Genomic DNA, 18,428 nt, shown 5'->3' on the forward strand with positions numbered 1-18,428 from the left:
AGGATCAAGTAGTTCCGATAAAGTTTCAGATTAATGCCAAAACCATGCAATATTTATCTAAATCAAAATTCTGACTCTCTAGAGAGACAGAACACATTTAAACAAATAGGTTTTCTGAACCTTTAAATGTTATCCTACAACTTAATTGACATCATTTTCCACTAACAAATGAAGAAAATACTTTGCCAAAGGGTTAGAGTACTACCTCAGTCTTTAGAAGACCATTTGGTAGGGCACTACAGGGAACACAAGCACCCCTCTGGCTCCTCTCCTTATGGAAGACATGGGCCTTCTTTCCTCCTGAGAGGTTTGGTAAGGACTCGCTACATGGGCAAAAGCAGTTAAAACATCAGAAATGCTCTGATCACTCCTGAAGTAGAATCTTTGCAACTTTTTACCTCTAAGTTCAACAGAAAACATGTTTCCAAGCTATAACATTTCTTTTTATGTTTAATGCGTATTTCTGTATGCAAGTGTTTCCCTTACATACATATGCGTATATGCAAGATGCACAACAGATGCAAGGATTTGAGAGCAAAAGAAAAAAGGTTTAATGGATTGTGCTGCAAGCTGCTCTTTTTTTTTTTTTTTTTTTTTTTTTAGGAAATACAAACTATTATAAAGATCACTGTTACAAAATGAAGAATAATCCTAGCCTCAGCTTCCTGAACTTCTGTGGGGGTTTGAGCACTGCAACCAAAAACAAGCATTGACAGAATGGAAGCACAACATATTGCACAGGAGTTCAACACTCTAAAAAGCAAATTATGTCTCAATGTTGTTCTCTGGACCCTCACCTGTGACAGTGCTCCGGGAAGTCATGACACAGTAGCACTGTCCTGCACACTGTATTTTTGGGATGCCGTGACAGGGAATATCCTCACCATGGACATGCTCCCGTCCAATCGCCCTCCCATCCACCTGGGTCCCAGAAGACCCTGAGGCACTACTACACTTTCACAATTTCTTTCTCTCAGAACAAGCTGATCTTACTGCTGGTCAGCCATTAGAAGTAGTGAGCCAAGAGACTTATCCCGTTGTTTCTCCTTTACTCGGTAACTTTCTCTCCAGGCAACAGCCTGTGAACCAACTGCTCAATCAATTGGCTTTTCAAAGGGAAATTCAAGCTGTAACACTTCGCCAGAAGGCAAAGAGAATGCACATTTTGGAGATACATGGGACTGAAAAGTCAAAATTATAGGATACGTTCTGGAATCACCCCTCAAAAGTATTCCACTGCCACGAGGAAATGCTGCTGTAGACACAGGATGAAACTAGGCTAAGCACTGAAGCAGTGGCTTTCTGCACTTGCTGAGGCCAGACAGGTCTACTTACGCATAAAATAAAACCAAAAAAACATTCTAAAAAGATGCAAGGATGACAGCATTAAAAATATGTCATATGTAAGGAAATATTTTTAGAAATGCGTAAACATGCATTTGTATTGCTGTTGTGCCACCATAATTTAGGGCACCTACAAAAGACCTGGATTTCAGAAGCTAGCAAGTACGTGTGCGCGAGCATGTGCATGTGTGCGTGCGTACACATACTTAGGACGTCCTTGGAGCAATGCAAGGAATTAGAACTCTAATTCTTCGATCCTTTAAAAATAAATGCACACAATTTAGTTTTTATAATTATTTTTCACAGTGGTAATTCATATGATGAAAAATGTTTTCACAAAAATAAATTAATTCCTCTTCTTTCCTCTTCTTTTACATATGATTGCTTTGATGCTTTCTCCATTTTTAGGTATTTCGCATTTTGCTATTTTCTTTCAATTCATCCAAACCATTAATGAGGAAATGTCCGCGCTAGGGCTCGGGCTCGCACCACGCCAGGCCCTCGCCAGGCCCTCGCTCCTCTGCAGCTCCGCGGGGCAGCGACCCGCAGCAGAGACTGGCCGAAGGCACGCACGACGGAGCGGCGGGACACCCCGGGGAGGCTGCTGCTTCAGGAACTCGGCGGGTCCCTACCAGCACACCTCACACGCGTGTTTTCGGGAGCAAGCTTAGACAGGGGAAGTGGAAGCTGTCCCGCTGGGTGATCAAAGGCCCCTCCTGCTGGCTGCCCCGGGGCTGACGTTTGCTCCCTCGTTTTCTAACGCTAGCTCAGGCTTTTCAAAGGAGGAGCGCGGGACTGGCGGGCTCAGGAGACGTCCCGAGACATCGCCACGGAGGCAACAGCCCAAAGCATGCAGCCTCCCCGGCACCCAGCGCCCACAGCCACCCCCGGGTGGCAAACGCCGTAGGAAAGGGCAGGCACGCAGGAGATCGGGGCCCTCCTACGTGCCCCCAGCCAGCACCGCGGTCGCCAGAGCTGTGAAGCAAAGCACAGGAGCCGACCGCTCCAGCAAGCGAAGAGCCTCCGGCTCCGCTCCTCACCAAAGCTCAGACCCGTTCCCTGCCTCAGCCTGCAGCCCCCACGAGTCATCAGACCCGGTCAACTCACCGGGGCCGTCGCCAGGGTCCCTCGTTTCTACCTGGTGCCTCCCTCACCACGAGGAGGCGAATTCCCTCCTCACCCAGAGAAAGAACTGCCGAAACAAGAGTGAAAGCAGCCGAAGTACCTCCCAACCAAGACGTCAGCTGATGGTATTTCACGTTTCTGCAAACAGTGTGGCTCACCATCCCATCCCAACCAAAAAAATGCTTTACTTCCTCCATGCAGTCGTTTCCCAGAGCGCTGGCACCGTAACCACCGCTTACTGTGGCCACCTCCTTTCTACACTGGAAAATAGGCTGCAGTAGGTTTTTCTTCTTTGGGGTTTTTTTTTAGGAGAACTTTGAACCTCGTGAACTGAAATACAATGATTGTTTACTGTAATGCTTCCCACTGCCCATTTTTACTGGTCTCTCTCTAAACCAAGCATTTTAATAATCCAGACAGCCTGCCTGGGCTTGGCGTTTACCCAGCGTTGTACCTAAAAAAGCAGGAGTGAATCCAGGTTTTATCTTTTTCTCCCGTTGAGGCTATGAACTGCTGACCTTCTTTATTATAGTCCCATTATGGAAATCTGGAAGATACTTATCTATAATACCAGGAAAAAAAGTTTATCATTAAGAAACAGACCTCCTAAATGCATTTTTAGATTAACTCAAGAAACACTGAATGTAGAGGATATAATGTGTACATTAGTACATATAAGAAAAAAAAAATCTGTAACCTAATTCTTTAATAATTCTTTTTCTGTTATCTTGAAATAGATTAGTACTTTAGTACTAGGTAGCCATATTTCAAAGAGCAAAGCTTTGTTTAAAGACAACTTTATATTTTAGATTTTGTAGGGTTTTTTTTTAACCTCAAATCCTTCCCAGTGATGCAAAGAAAGAGTCTCTTCTTCCTCTTCACATCCCCTCCTCCTCCTCCTCCTCGTTCCCCAGCCTGTAACTCCGCCGTGTACTCTGCTCCTGGAGCTGCACAGCCCTAGGCCTCGAGCCAGCCTGCGCGAGTAAAGTTTGGGGAACAATATGCTCAGTGACTGTGAAAAAGGAATGACATGCCAACCACTTGTGCCTCCTGCCAGCTGCTCCTGAAAGCGTTAGCTGCCACCAGCTCTGGAAAAGTCATTTTGCCCCAATTCTGCCAGATCAGCAGCAAAACTCTTGAGGAACCATATTAAAAAAGAAAAAAAGAAGAGCGGGAAGGACAGGCCAAAATTAGAAAGGGCCCTGCTGCCTGAGAGGGTGCCACTGAGTAGCATAACTTAAACTAGCAGAAAGTGTAGTGAGCTGATATTATTAACACATTTCACAAAAAGATCCAATGTTTTTGAATTTTGATTCACTACCTAAGAAACAGCTGGAACTGTCTTCTGTATGAGGCCTGACTTTCTTCTGCAAAGGGAAGGCCTTCTCCAAGACCAGCGCTATCTCCAACACCAACTCCAAGAACATTCACTCAGGTTTTTTGCTTTTTGTCTTGTCTTTTCTTTCTTTCTTTCTTTTTCTTTTTTTTTTTTTTTTTTTTTACTACTATTACAAAATGGGGAAAGTGTTTTAAGAGAGACTACTGCAGTAACTGCTTTGTACCTCCTACTTCCTAAGGTCGCCTAAGCTGGGAGAAAATTGTGATACATATTTTCAATAATATATTGAATGACTTTATTAGTAAACCAGCATTTTTTCTGTATCTCCTATTTTGTAGCTGGCAAGGTTTAGTTTTACTTTCAGAGGAACATGACAACAATTTCACTAATTGAATTCTAGCTGAATAATCAACTATACAGAAAATGCCTTCATACTACAGAAAAGGGCAACTGCAGCACATGAATCAATAGAAGTGCAAATATCTAGTTTTTAGTGTTTAAATACGCTCTTCAACAGTAAGTCACTGTCTACCAATCAAATCACTAAAATACGCTACTGTGTCTCCCGACCAGAAGTTATTTCCCCCACAAACAACTTGGAGTAAGTTGGTTCCTACCACTGACAAAGATTTTTCTTGAGGATCTCACTCATTTATTCACACTGATCACATTGAAAATGCTTGTCATACAGGGTGTCTGAAATCAGCTGCTTACAGCTTGGTAGGGTTGATAGTTTGGTGCTAAATTTAAGACCCTCACCTCAATATAATGTTCACACCAGAAATTCACTGCTCTCCACACCCATATATCCTCAGTGCTCAGCTACTGGTCTACAGCTTTAGTCATGCATTTAACCATTTAGGTAAGTCATCCTTGTTTGCATTTCTATTTCCAAAAAGCCTAGTCTGGCAGCATATGCGGTAGCAAAAAATAGGGAAAAAGGAAATTTAGTAGTATTCAAAAATTGAAACTTAGTCAATATTAGAGTTACCAGAAATTAAGTCCTAAATTGAAAACAAATCAGCTGGTTACCTCCATAACATGTAAGCAGTGTATGTCGTTTCTAAAACTAGGGTTGCAGTCTCCAGCCATCACCTTGCACACAACATACTCCTACGAACACTCACTGAATCCCATAAAAGCACACGAGAATCACAAAAATGGGAAATAACAGCAGAAGAACCTGGAGAGTGTTAGGTGAATGTAAATAATATTTCTTTTTCAGCAAAGGACGCATGTAACTAGTTAAAAAGCTTTTTACTTCATATATAATTAGTTAAATAATGATGCATCTTCAATCATATAATAAAGCAGATGATACTTGCTTTTCCTAAGCCTTTGACAGGACCTAATGAAATGAACAAATATGCTGTAAATTGGCTGCTGATCTCTATGCATGAAAACATTAAATAGATTTGCTGGATTATTCATCAAGCCATTGTGTCCATGTAATACTTGATCTTACTCAAAAGAAAAAGAGGAAAATTTATCTGTCATTGCAAAAAAATGGAATCAAAAAAGCATGACTCAGGGAAGGATCAGCAAACACGAGCATATCTGGCCCTGAGCTCAAAGGATCCAGAGCCGAGAGATTCATCTTTGTGCAAGCAAAACCACTCACGGCCTCCCCGTCTCTGACTCCCCAGGTTAGTGATGAGTAAAGGAGCCCACGGCTGGGAAGAATATGAAATTAAGCCTGCCCACAGCAAGAGCACACTTTGGGGTCCTTCCTGGCCTACAGCTTCACTGCTGGAAGTAACATGAGCATCCAAATCCTGAGCAGTATTTCCTTGTAGATATAAACTGAATGCGAGTAAAGGTAACCACAGCAGGGTCAACACCGACGGACAGATGCGTCTCTCTGCTCTTCAGGAGAAGGACAGTAGGACAACAGCTTTGTCATACTCAGCCCGAGGACTGAAAACTTGGAAGTGTTTTTATTTCTCCCGGGGTTATGGCTTTTACACACATCAGAGTACTGAACTAGATAAAGTAGAAGCATTTTTATTCATGAAGGTGCAGAATTTTCCATGAGGACTGGCAGGGCTATTTTGTTTTGCTATTTGTTTGCTTAGATGTTTGGGGCTTTTTGATAGAGAGACAGAGTGTATTTGTTCACCTGACATTGCATTAACTAACTACTAATTCTATCTGCTCTGCTACATTAGTGCCAGCATTTCACACTATGATCATCTTCTGCCTTGGGATCTTGGTGTTGCGCAGACAGGAAAAGAAGGTGCTAGCAAATTAGCGGGCTCAGCAAATGCTGACCGTTGATGTACCCCTCAGCTACTTATTAGGCCAGGTAAAAATCTAGATGGGAACCTACATATGTGTATACATACACACACACACATATATATACACACTTTTTTTGTGTGTTGAAAATGAACATTGAATTTTATTTTTAATCCTTTATTCCTGAGGAAACACTCTAGTCTTCCCATGTGTACCAGAAATGAAGATTGATCAGATCATTCCAATAAACTAAAGGGAACTTGCATTTTTGATGAATCTACAAAGCCAATAAAAGCATCTTAGAATTGCAGTGGCAAGGGAAGGATAAATTGTGTGCTACAAATATATATATATATATATATATATATATACACAGAAGCCAATTCAATACTCTAAGGATTTGATATAGAAAGAGGGACAAGGAGCTTGCACTTTATAGCTTTCTTTACATAGTAGAATTTCTTCATAAATAGAGAATTCATAAAATTAGTAATTTTTTCATAAACAGAGTCACTATCTAGGTGCAGGAAGCAGTATGTAAAGAGTTACCTCCGTCCATTTATGAGCAAATTAGCTATTATGGAGTTGGCTTAGAACAGTATTCTGGATTTAAAGCTGAATTAGACTGCCAAAATAATAGATGGAGCCTAAAATCCTCTTTTCTTCTCCATTCTTGAGCTTGGTTTTGCAGCATCCTTCATGCAATCTCACTTCTTTGGCACTGATCCCCAGCTCTGACAGCAAGACACACTATAGCAGATCTTAGGTCCATCATCTATTTACAATTATTTTAGCCCTTCTCATTTAAAGTGTGCTCCAAAATCCTTTGCTCAAGTTCGCTTCTTAATACAGTCTCCGCGGCCTGAAACTGAAGATTACATTTCAGTACAAAAATTCCAGTTTAGCCTTTGATTTGTAGTGCAGATTTAGACTGCCATGTAAGAAAGAAATTTCAGTGATGAGGGAAGGGAATATTCACCTAGGCGTGGAGACACTGGTCAGCGCCCACAGATTACTTAGCTGTGCTAAATGCTTGTATGTATTTGTTTTTCTTACAGATTATACGTGACAAGAATAGTCTTGGGGAATTATGTAAGAAAGACTATTTAAAGTTTATTCATTTTAGTGCAATTTAGATATTTCTAAATTGAAAACAGTTTGTTTCTTGTTCCTGTGGCGTTAGAGAAGCTTAAAGAATCTCCTGCACAGGAACAGCATGCCCACTTCACAGCTCAGCGGGTCTTGCGTGGCAAAGTGATTTTATTAACACCATGCGCTAGATTACAACTTCTCCTGTTAGTAAGAACGTCCACGTGCCTCATCCTCTGCAGGCTGCAGAAGCTCCTGCTGAAATCTAATCTCACTGCCCTGACACTCACAAGCCCTATTCTTGTAGCCATGCAAATGCAAGGAGAAAAAAAATGACTGCTCAAAGAAAGATAGCTAATGCTGAATATTGAACACTTAATTCAACTCCATAGTAGTGCATTACCAACAATATGGGGCAGAGGCCTCTTTCAAAAGAGCTTTGAGCATTTACTGGCCATCCAACTGAACCACAGCATTTTTAATGCAAACATTTCTAACTGACAGCAGAATAAAATTCAGCATTCACAGAAACTGGAGTTCCAGCATTAATACTAGACTTCTCCCTCTGAGCAGACTCCACTCTGAAGGCACAGCATTTCAGTTACTGGGATGTTGTTTGCTTTTACTTGTGTTTACCTGTCATTTTCACTTACATTGAGGGAAAAAAAAAAGGAACTGTTTAAGGATCACAAACTCACTGCAGATCCTGGCACTGCCTCTCAAGTGCTCTGCCCCGAGACAAATGAGCCTGCAACCACCTTGCCCGGAGCTGTGGGGGAACGGAGCCCCCCCAGAGCTGCAGCCCGTCACCGTCACCGCCCGGGGCAAGCGGCCAGCAAGGAAGCAGCGCCGATTTTCTGCTGCTCCACTGGTGATTTTCTACAGCTCTAGAAACAAAGGCTTAGAAATAGGAAAGGGGAAACAAAAACAACCAAACAAACAACAAATAGAGTGAAAACATCATAGTTAAGGCAAGTCCTCTCCAAAAAGGACTCCCTGAAGTTTAGTCCCATTGTTTACGAAATACGTGTATGAAATACTAAAATCCATTCGCTTAGCAGGACTTCACATTGAAGAGAGCATAGAAGAATGCCATGCATAAAGATGCCATTTTCATGGGGAAAAATTACTCTTTTAGGACATCATATAGCAGTCAACTCCTAATCTAAGTACGCATGTGCTCCTACATGAAATCAGCACTGTTTCCTCTTGTGCCAGTTCCATCCTGCTTTTGTCCAGGAAAAGCTTCATCTGCAATATTCAGTTCAAGCAGACTGCATCAATACTGCTTAGTATCTTCCATACAAGATATTGTAAAGAGCTATACAACAAACATGCAAAATTCTATTTACGGCTTCTCACAAACCAGATAAATAAATATCTTACTGCACAGCATGTATTATGCAACATTTTAAATACAAGTAATGAGGAGTACGACATCAAAGGGATAATTTTAAAAGCCAGAAAAAAAAAGCAGAGAATCCTGATTTAAACCTTGTTTGTTCCATATGAAGCATTTTGAGAAAACATCCATATCAACTTGGATTAGTGCAGATTTATTTTTACAGTTATTCTAGTAGAGGTGACAAAAATGAAATCCTGACAAGCACAAGTGAGGGATTTCAGTTATTAGGTGATAAAAGCTGCCTAACTAATCTCATACTTCCGTAATTTCCAGGGAGACTTTTAAAAAATATTGCACATCTCTTTTCTTCTAAAATATTACCAGGTTCCTCCAGATGCAAGTGGGAGTTGCAGAGAGACAGAGAAGCCCTTCATAGCGTTTGGCAATGACGTAAACAAAGGCATGATTTTACTAACTTAGTTTCGTACTTCCTTGGGACTAAGTTTTCCCATCTTCTCCATCAGACTGAGTAGTATTTATTCTCCACAGAACAGAAACACACTTCTGTTTGCACAGTAAGCAATGCAACAAGCCTTATCACACATTCCTTTGGAGCATCTGAAAACCATTGCTTAAAAAGGGCATGATGGGATTAACAAAAAACACTGTTCTCCTTCAAGGAAAAATATAGAAGCACTAAAATGAAAAACTACCAAGGTTATGGAGGGGAGGAGAGGAAAAAAAAAAAAAAAAAAAAAAAAACACCAATATAAGCCTTACTTGTGCAATGTGTGAGATGGCCGGTCATTTTTCTCCAGTTGTCCATAGCAGCTAGTCTTTGCCTCAGGAATGAAGGAGTATTTTTCCAACATGGCTGATGCAGCCGTGGCAATAATCCCAAGGCCATCCCGCACGCGAGCTTCTAAACTGTAGTCCCATTCATCATAAGATGCTGAAATGAGTCCCGAAGGAAATTCCTTGGGGATAATTTCTGTGTTACCACTAACCAGGCTGGGAACTATCCAAAAAAAATCATAGCCAGTAAGGCCCAGAGAACGAGCCTCATCCAGTATGTAGACAGCCTCATCCTTGGAACAGTATAGCAGGATGACGGACGAATGAATTTTCTTCAGCTGGATTTGAGTCTTGGCATCTCCAAAGGCAGTATCGAGTACGATGATGTTTTGCATGTCCCAGCCCACAAAACTATTTTCCACAGTGGTCTTAATGAAATTGATGAAGTCTCGATAGCCAGGGAAGGTGGTCGTCACCAGAGAAAACACGTGCCAGTCATAATCCTGCATGATCTTCAGCATGACGATAGCTTCCTGCTGGATGGAAGCCCCAAACTGGAAGAACGTGGACATCACATCCTAGAATATCAAAAGCAGTGAAAGATTACTATTTTTGGACTAGTCTGAAAAGGATACCTCTAGTTCTTCTGCTCTCTTAGGTCCACTGTGGTTACCAAACTTTAACTGCATACAAAGAACTTTCTTAGCCTCATGTTATTCATATCATGAATTAACAACACTGACTGTCAGTAAGTAAAATAGTTGCCAAAAAATTGATACATATATTTATGTAGGGAATTTCTGACTGTTTGGCCACTTGAATAAGACAACAATAAGTCAAATGACTACTTACTGATGAAGCACAAGCTCCCTAGATACAGCTGCTCACTGTTAAGCAACTCATCTCCAGCATGTAATTTTAGATTCATCAAAACTTTAGCATGAACCAGTAAATTCATAGCAATTTTTAAAGTTATAGTGAAAATAAATTATAATGCACATGCTGTGTATATAAATAAATAACTAGGAAGTGCTATATTCCCAGACCTTATTTCTGAGAGATATCTAGCTTCCACATGTTCACCTGACTTTGATGGAAGCTGTCAAACTCTGGAAGACCAGATTTATTTTCCCATACACTGAGTTCACTACCACTCATACAACATTCAATCACAGTCCATTAATGCCCAATGTAGAATTAAGGGAAAAATACTCCAGGGACCACTAGCAAGCTGCCTGTATCCTCTTGAAGGAGTTAAATGGAAGTAAATTTGAACCATGGCCTTAAATTCCTACATTGCCTTCCTAAGGGATACCGACTTATTTCTAGTATTGGTCTTAGGCTTTTACCATATTCATAACATTTTATAGAACACAATTGCAGTTGCCTATTATTTTAATAATAACTATCAAAAACAGGCAATACAGTAATATATTTTGTTGGCACAACAGAAAGTCTCTGTAGGTTTATTTTTGCCATGTTGAGGTAAGAGCTAAATTTATTTTTGAATGTTATGTTCTAGATTCGTTTGCATCACAATTATTTGAGTATCAAAGTATGCACAGTCAGCTATATAATTATTTTCATTTGACTTCACAACTGAAGTCAAAATGACACTAGGGTGTCAGGGGGACAGGGACAAACTCTTTTCAGTTGTCCCGTGTGACAGGTCAAGAGGCAATGGGCAGAAACTGAAGCACAGGAAGTTCTGCCTGACCGTGAGGGGGAATTTCTTCCCTGTGAGAGTGACGGAGCACTGGAACGGGTTGCCCAGAGAGGTGGTGGAGTCTCCTTCTCTGGAGATCTTCAAGGCCCGCCTGGATGCAACCCTGTCTAACATGCTCTAGGTGACCCTGCTGAGCGGGGAGGTTGGGCTAGATGATCTCCAGAGGTCCCTTCCAACCTTACTGATTCTGTGATTCTGTAATTTATTCCCAATGAGTAGTGACAACAGAACTTATGTACATCAGACATAGAATGCATAAATTACTGCTGACAGAAAAGCTTATGATTTAAAAAGTAAGATATTGATCACGCGAGATTTTCTACATATTCTTTACAGGAATGATGAATATTTTCCTAAGTACTCTATTACTAACACATATGGTGCTTTTAATACAAAGAGTTTTATGAATGTGGTTATGAGCTACTGTCCTATTTTAGAGTTGAGGGAACAGAAACAGATTAATTGACTTAGGTTTCACGGCAGGGTGGTGTTAAGCATCCAGTTATTACTGAGGATGGTAACTCAGCTCTCCAAGTTCGGTATTTTATCTACTGAAATCTATTCACAGAAAACTCTGAGCATCTCTATGTTCTTCATAAAGAAGATGAGGAGTGTTATCACTTTGAGAGTCTTAAGAATCTGACACCAAGATTTTCTACAGCTTAACAGCGATACCAGTCTTATAACTGGTGTCAAATCATGAAGACTGACATCTAAGGTAACAAAGTGCACAGCCCTGGTGCTAATGAAATCATCTGCTTTGGCATATTTGTCACATCAAAGAAAGCACTCTGAATGTCAGTGCCAGGTTTCCAGTGTATTTGGGTTAAACCCAGAGAAGTGAGCTATGGGTATTATAAAAAAATGTTTGGGAAGAGAATTGAAATAGCAGAATTTTATTGCTGAATGTTTCTAGGAGCAATTTCCTGCATTCTGTACTTCAAAGAAAAAAAAATTTTTCTTTGGGGACACTTACAGTTAAAGAAACCCATCACACAGAAAATCTGCTCAGAGTCAGCATTTAATGGTTTATTTATGAAATTACTATTACAAAGTAAATTAGCCAGCGAGAGACAATACCATTAATCCAACTTTGCTGTAGCTTCCCAATTGGCCATAGAGAAGTACTATTAAGCAAAGCTAAATTTAAATACTTGAGTTTTCCTCTCCAGCTCTTATCTTATTCTTTTTTACCTATGATATACATACACAGATTACACTAAAAATACTAAAATAAGCAAAATCCTTTAGAATAAAGTAAATAATTTATTTCCATCATATCTTTTCAGTCTAAACCACTTATATGTATGGTTTATGGCTACTAATGCAGTAGAACAATTCCTTATTATAAAAAAAAAAAAAAAGAAAGAAAAAAAAAAAAAAGCCTTTGGATATACCAATCCTGTGGGCATCACAGAGAACTTCATCAACAAGGCAGCTGAAAAGGCAGAACCTTTCAAGGCAAAACACATCGCACATGGGCAGTACCAAGCGTGACCTTTCTAAACAGCAAGTACAGACACAAGATTTATTTATAGCCCTGATTTTGACCTGCAGCAATCCTACAGCAAAGTCATACGTCTTTCTTTGGCAGCGAGCAAAGGTCTCACATACAATGGACTCGGTCACAATTAAAGGAATCTGACAAGATGAGTAATATATTAAAAATAAAGCCTTTTTTTGTAATCGTATTGCTGGAGAAGTATGTTAAAAATGGAGTTTTGACTAAACGTTTTTGTAAAGTTCACATCCATATTGCATGCATCCTTTTTTACATAATTGTGAACATGAACTTCAGCCAAAATTAGGCAATTAATAGCAACGTGCGAGTAGAATGATGAAAAACAGCAATCACATAGTGAAAACACAATCTAGGGTTCAGGAAAAGTTCAGACACCAACATCACAAGTCAGATTCTCATCTGAATAAAGTCCATACAGCTCTGCTGATTTCATGTGATACTTTTATAACAGCTCACGATCTGATTTTATGTGTTTACAATGATTTTGAAACAGATGGAAGATTACAAGCAAACTGTAGCTTCAGGAACTTTAGCAGATATTTAAATGTCTATCAGGAAAATATTCAAGGACATAGTACAGTATCCACTTAATTTAGCCAACAAAAGTAATTTTAGTGAAGAAACAACAAATAAGTAAAACTTTAAAGAATCCAAGTATTATCTCCTTAAACATCTAAAAAACTCATTTGGGGATTTTTAAATCTTCTCGTTCTTCCCAAAGAGCACTACTATTGTTTTCGTTTATACAGGCATAGTATTTTATTACACTTAAATTCTGTAATTTTTTACTTTTCTACATTCAAAATCAAACTGAAGTAATTAAAAAAAGATTTATGTAGTTATTTTCATTTAGATGTTTTCTTGTTATCTACCCAAGTCATTACTGAATTAGGAATACAGATCTAATACAGGAGGTGGTTTAATGCACATCAAGAACCTATTCTTTTTCTTTTCTGATGGCCCCTACCTTTTGACATTATCATCTGAGGACAGAAGGAAGCTATGACACTTACCCAATGCAAAAACATTTATACAAAGGAAATCTTGTTCTACAGATAAGTCTCAAAGCATGAAAATCCCAAGACACTACATCAATCTGAGTAAAAAAAATAGTTAGAAGTAGTTCTGGAAAAGATGAAGTAATTTTCTGCTTATATTCAAACTGATTTGATTTTTCTGTGGTAGTTTCTTAGACGGATTCTTACACAGCCATCTAAACAAAAAAAAATAATGAAAAAAAAAGGAAAGAACAAATTAAAATTTTTGTTTCCTTCTGTCTTGCACCTGAGCCTACAGTTTACAGCAAAACAAACATCTCCCAGGATGTTTCATGCCATAAATAAATAATCCTTCATTTGCTTCTTATTTAAACTTATTCTTGACTTTGGTATATTTGTAGAATTTTGTATACTGTATATATAGAATTCTGCCATTATAGGAGAACCAAACTCCAGCATTCCCATGCTCTTGTTCAAAAGATTCTCTCTAGTGCTCTCATTTGATCAGTTAATGCCTTTTCATTAGTGTGCTGAGTCTATAATTTGGTCACTATCTTCAGAACTGCACATTTCCCATCCAGTTCCAACAAATTATAGAAATATGCATTGTTAAACCTTATCCTCAGCTATTTTCATGACATCTTAGTCTCCTGTCTCCAGCTTTTCCATTAGATCACTGGGGCATAATCACAGCTGCTGCACCACCTGAGGTAAAACCTGGCAGCAGTTTTTGCCTACTAGGGGAAAAAAAATACAGTAATTAGTTATGGAAAAAAGCACTTGTGATGTAAAAAAAAGTACACTTTTTTAATTAAAATGCAAAGATAGGGATCAACAGAAGATGAAATCAATCTTCCACTTGGAGGACTTTTGGGGCATATTTGTTTAGAAGACAACATTATTGCAGAAAGCAAGAAATGATATGAAATACGTTTTAAAAGGAATCTAGGGGATCGTTTTAATTGGTTAGGAAGGTAAGTTGACGATCCTAAGTAGGACTTTAAAGTTATCTTAATTATTCCTTACTCATTATTTCTTACTCTTATTTCATCTTACATAGTGATCCTGCAAAACTAGTGATTTTCCTCCTATTTTATACCACTGTAGCTTAAATATTACATTTTCATACCAGTTTTAAAGCATGCATTGGTAGGTCTGAATTTACAATGCAGATTGTTTCCTGTTTAGTGAATTGCAGTAGTTATTTGACATGTTTATGAAAAATGAAAAACTGAAAACCAGAGAGTCATCATAAGTTTAAGCTGAATAATTTAGCATCGTGTAAAAAATACAGAAGGAAATTATTTGTATCAATATCAAATATAAACAAATAATGTATCTTGCAGTACCAAGTTTGCATGCTACCAGTTTTGCTGGATTAATTACACGTAAGCAGCACGGATCCTCAGGTAAAAGCGCGGTAAGCCACGTTTAGCTGTTGTTAGTATCTGGGTTTCAGGTGTATCGTTCCTCCGTCGGGGCACTATGCAGATCCATGGAAAGCTTTCAGTAAATGCAAACACTGAAGTGGAGGAGCTGAAAGGAAAACCTTTCCTCCCAAGACACCCTGCGCATTCCTGAACTGTTATTAAATTACCGCCTCTCTTCGTTTACATTATAGAACACGCTATTCCCAACGCAAACATCGCTCCGAGGCGCCCAGGGAGAGCACGCCCCCGTCATCACCATGGGAGCAATTTGGGGGGAAATTATACAAAGCGATGGATTTTCAGGCAAAGCAGAGCAACACGCAGGCACGGGAATAATTTACTAACCTAACTGCCAAACAGCAGATAAAACCGGCTCCCCCAGAACCTGTCCCTTCTCCAGCCTTGCAAGCGGTGCCAAGCGCGCTCGGCGCCCCGCTCTCCGGCTGCAGCGCCGGCGGCGGGACGGGGCCCGCGGCGAGCGCGCCCACCTCCCGGGCGCAGCACGGTCCCGCTGTCCTCGGGCAGGGCACAGCGTGCGGCACCTTCGCCCGGCCTGCCTGCGCACGCCTGCACGACTCTGTGCGTCATCCCTCGTTACCAAGATGGCCAAGGCCAGCTGGCATTGCTAGACAACAAGACGGGAATTTTCTTACTTCAGAGTTTAACCGGTGAAAACGTGGGGGCCACAAAATGCCTGAAGGTCCACTGAAAGGATGAAGGGAGAGCTGACTTTTTTTTAATTAAAATTTGCAAAGTCCGAGGCAAATTCAGGTTAAAAAAGGGAAGCATCATGAAAGGGAGTGTATTACAGCCTTCCAACATCTCACATGTCCCCTTTTATTATTTCAAGCAATAGAGCCAGAGAAGCGGGATTTTGAAAGGTTAGCAGCAGCTTAATCAAGCATGTTCTCTCCCATTTCTGAAGGGAGCCCGTAGGGATTGTTTTTGTAGCAGTTTCTGTATTTTCAGATCATGATTTTGCCCTAGGAATTTTGCTAGTTAACAGATTTATATATATATATAATATATATATATATATATGTATAGCAATATATATATATTTACATACATATATATATATATATATATATATATATATTGCATTTTATACTACCTTTTGGCATATCTGGGCCTGCTATGACAGTTGGTTTGACATTAGTTTTACCCTTATCAAAACTGGGTTTTGATCCTTTACATTCCTCAAATAACATAATGTCACATCTAATGAATCAAAGTATCAGAACATGTCATCACATTGAAACAACATAATTTAATTATGGAAGAAAACCAGTTTTGCAGAGTGATCATGAAATCATTCCCGGAGCTGGAACATACCACCTGGGTTTTCCATTTTCCACACTGAGTGTTCACAAATTGGTCAGACACTGGAAATTGTGGGGTCTCAATCCGAGCTCCTGTTCAACCAGGACAAGTAAGCGAAAAAAGCTTTGAAAAACTGAGATTATATCAAGAACTGAACTTGGCAAATAAGGTGCAAAGTTTCATGCAAACCCAGCAGGGAGTTTTGTGTGGTCATTCAATGAAAGGTTGATTCCCAGCACGGTCATTATCCTTTCTGGATAATTTTCAGCTTCTGCTGCCCCAGACCGAGTGTCTTTGCTTGGAACATGCTATGCACTCGCTTGGTTCATTTCCTCTCCAGGTACTAAGCACTGGGAATATCTCACCAAAGGAGAGCAAAACTGGCTCATGTGGGCCTAAGAAAAGGCCACGTGGAGCTGGCTGCACCCTAACAGCGGGCTGAGCAAAGGCTTTTGTGCAGCCTTTGGGGTGCACGTGAGAAGCAGCAGAGCACTGATGCCTGCAGGGGAGAGAGGGAAAACTAAAGTGGATTTTCAGGCAAATGATATTTGCTTTGTATGTTCACATAAATCAAATCACCCTAACTCACACAGGATCTTGACATGATGCTGAACATCAGTGTAAATCATTAGCACTATCCAAAAAAATATTTTTCCCTACAGAGAGGGGCAGTTTCCTGTAAGAGTTTCTCACTTCTTGTAAGTATTTCACCATGAAAACAAAGACTGAAAAATGCAGGTGACCTACTGCATCAACTAGTTAGCAAGAAGGATAATTTTTATTGCATAGATGATAGCTTGACATTGTTATTTTGTGCTCTTTTTGTCATGACTGCAGATAAATATTTCACGATATTTGTATGTAGGTGTCTGGTTTTCTCATGGTTTATATAACCAATGTCCTTTGGCATTTTTGTAATTAGCCAGGGTAGCAGTAATAATGATGCAAGTAAACAGTCTTCTGAAGAGGCCAGAAAGAGACAGTTTTCCATGGAAAGTGACTTTAAATTAATCATTCAGTACATCTGACACCTCCGGGAATACCTGACCGCACTTCGAGTGCTCGTGAGCATCTGTCCTTCCACTGAAAACTCTTCAACCAGTTGTTATGAATGACTGGAAAGGAACCAAGAAAGTTACTGACTTTTCAAAGACCGAGAAGGCAATTGCTATGAAGATACTACTGCAATACTGGTCAAAGTAACCGGCTTTCTGCTGCACGCAAAGAGTAATCTGCAAGCAATTCACATTTGGTACATCACAACAAAGTCGTGCTGAGAGAATGAGAAGAAAATGGGTCTTGTTCTTCTTCTCAGCATGGAAACATGAGAAAGTTCAGAGCAAACTGATAATGATCTGTCCTGTAGAGGTTACCCACCCGAATAAGAAAAATAATTCATACAAAATGATGCTATAAAATAAGTTTTGGATTCCAGTTTTGGTTTGGGGTTTCTAAGTGTTGTCACCTATCATGATTTTACCAGCTTACTTCTTGGAGGGCAGGTCCTCTCTGGAGTCAGGTTATTATTGAAAAAAAAATCATAAGTGTAGTGGTTTTTTTATTTTTATTAAAGCAACTTTCTAGTTTTGATGATTGTAGAGAAAAGAATCAAAGCGTAACTGCAGAAAACACTGGCACATGACAAAATCAGTAGCAGAAAACTTAATTCCCAAATTCCTTTACTTTTCAGGTTAAATTGATGATTTTGTTTTAAGACCGAGAATACAGGAGGTCAGAATTACACACGTTCTGTTTTCTTTTGTTGAAAAAAATAATAAAAGCCAAATCTAATTATGGTAGAACCATAGAAAGCTTTTCACTTTATAAAAGTGAAATAAAAAAACACTAAGAGAGGACCTCAGTGAGCCTGTGAATTAGCCTGGCAGAAGGCCAAGACGCATGGAAATCCAGCAGGGATGGAGGCAGGCGTCTGAGGAAAGGTACTGCAGAACTGCAAAGCACGATTTGTGCACACTGCAGATAACCTTCCTCCCCTAGTACTCTTAGCTCCTGGGAACTCCTCTAGAGGTAAAACACCCTACTGGCACAGGATGAAAGGGAGATCCCAGCCAACTGAATCACCTAGGCCTCTGAAAAGAAACAAACATTTTGGGATAAAGCCTACGCTACGCTCTCTTAGATTCATACGAGGGC

General features: G+C 39.9%; 1 protein-coding gene across 1 annotated transcript in view; it reads right to left on the minus strand.

Moving 5' to 3' along the window:
- Positions 1–18,428, minus strand: part of GRIN2A (glutamate ionotropic receptor NMDA type subunit 2A) — a 179,686-nt gene that overhangs the window by 65,916 nt on the left and 95,342 nt on the right. The window contains exon 3 of the mRNA XM_062588080.1: positions 9,261–9,853. Coding sequence (XP_062444064.1) covers positions 9,261–9,853 — 593 coding nt within the window. The remainder of the gene's footprint in view (positions 1–9,260; positions 9,854–18,428) is intronic.

The sequence above is a fragment of the Rhea pennata genome, chromosome 15, assembly GCF_028389875.1.
Source record: "Rhea pennata isolate bPtePen1 chromosome 15, bPtePen1.pri, whole genome shotgun sequence".
NCBI classification, from domain to species: domain Eukaryota; kingdom Metazoa; phylum Chordata; class Aves; order Rheiformes; family Rheidae; genus Rhea; species Rhea pennata.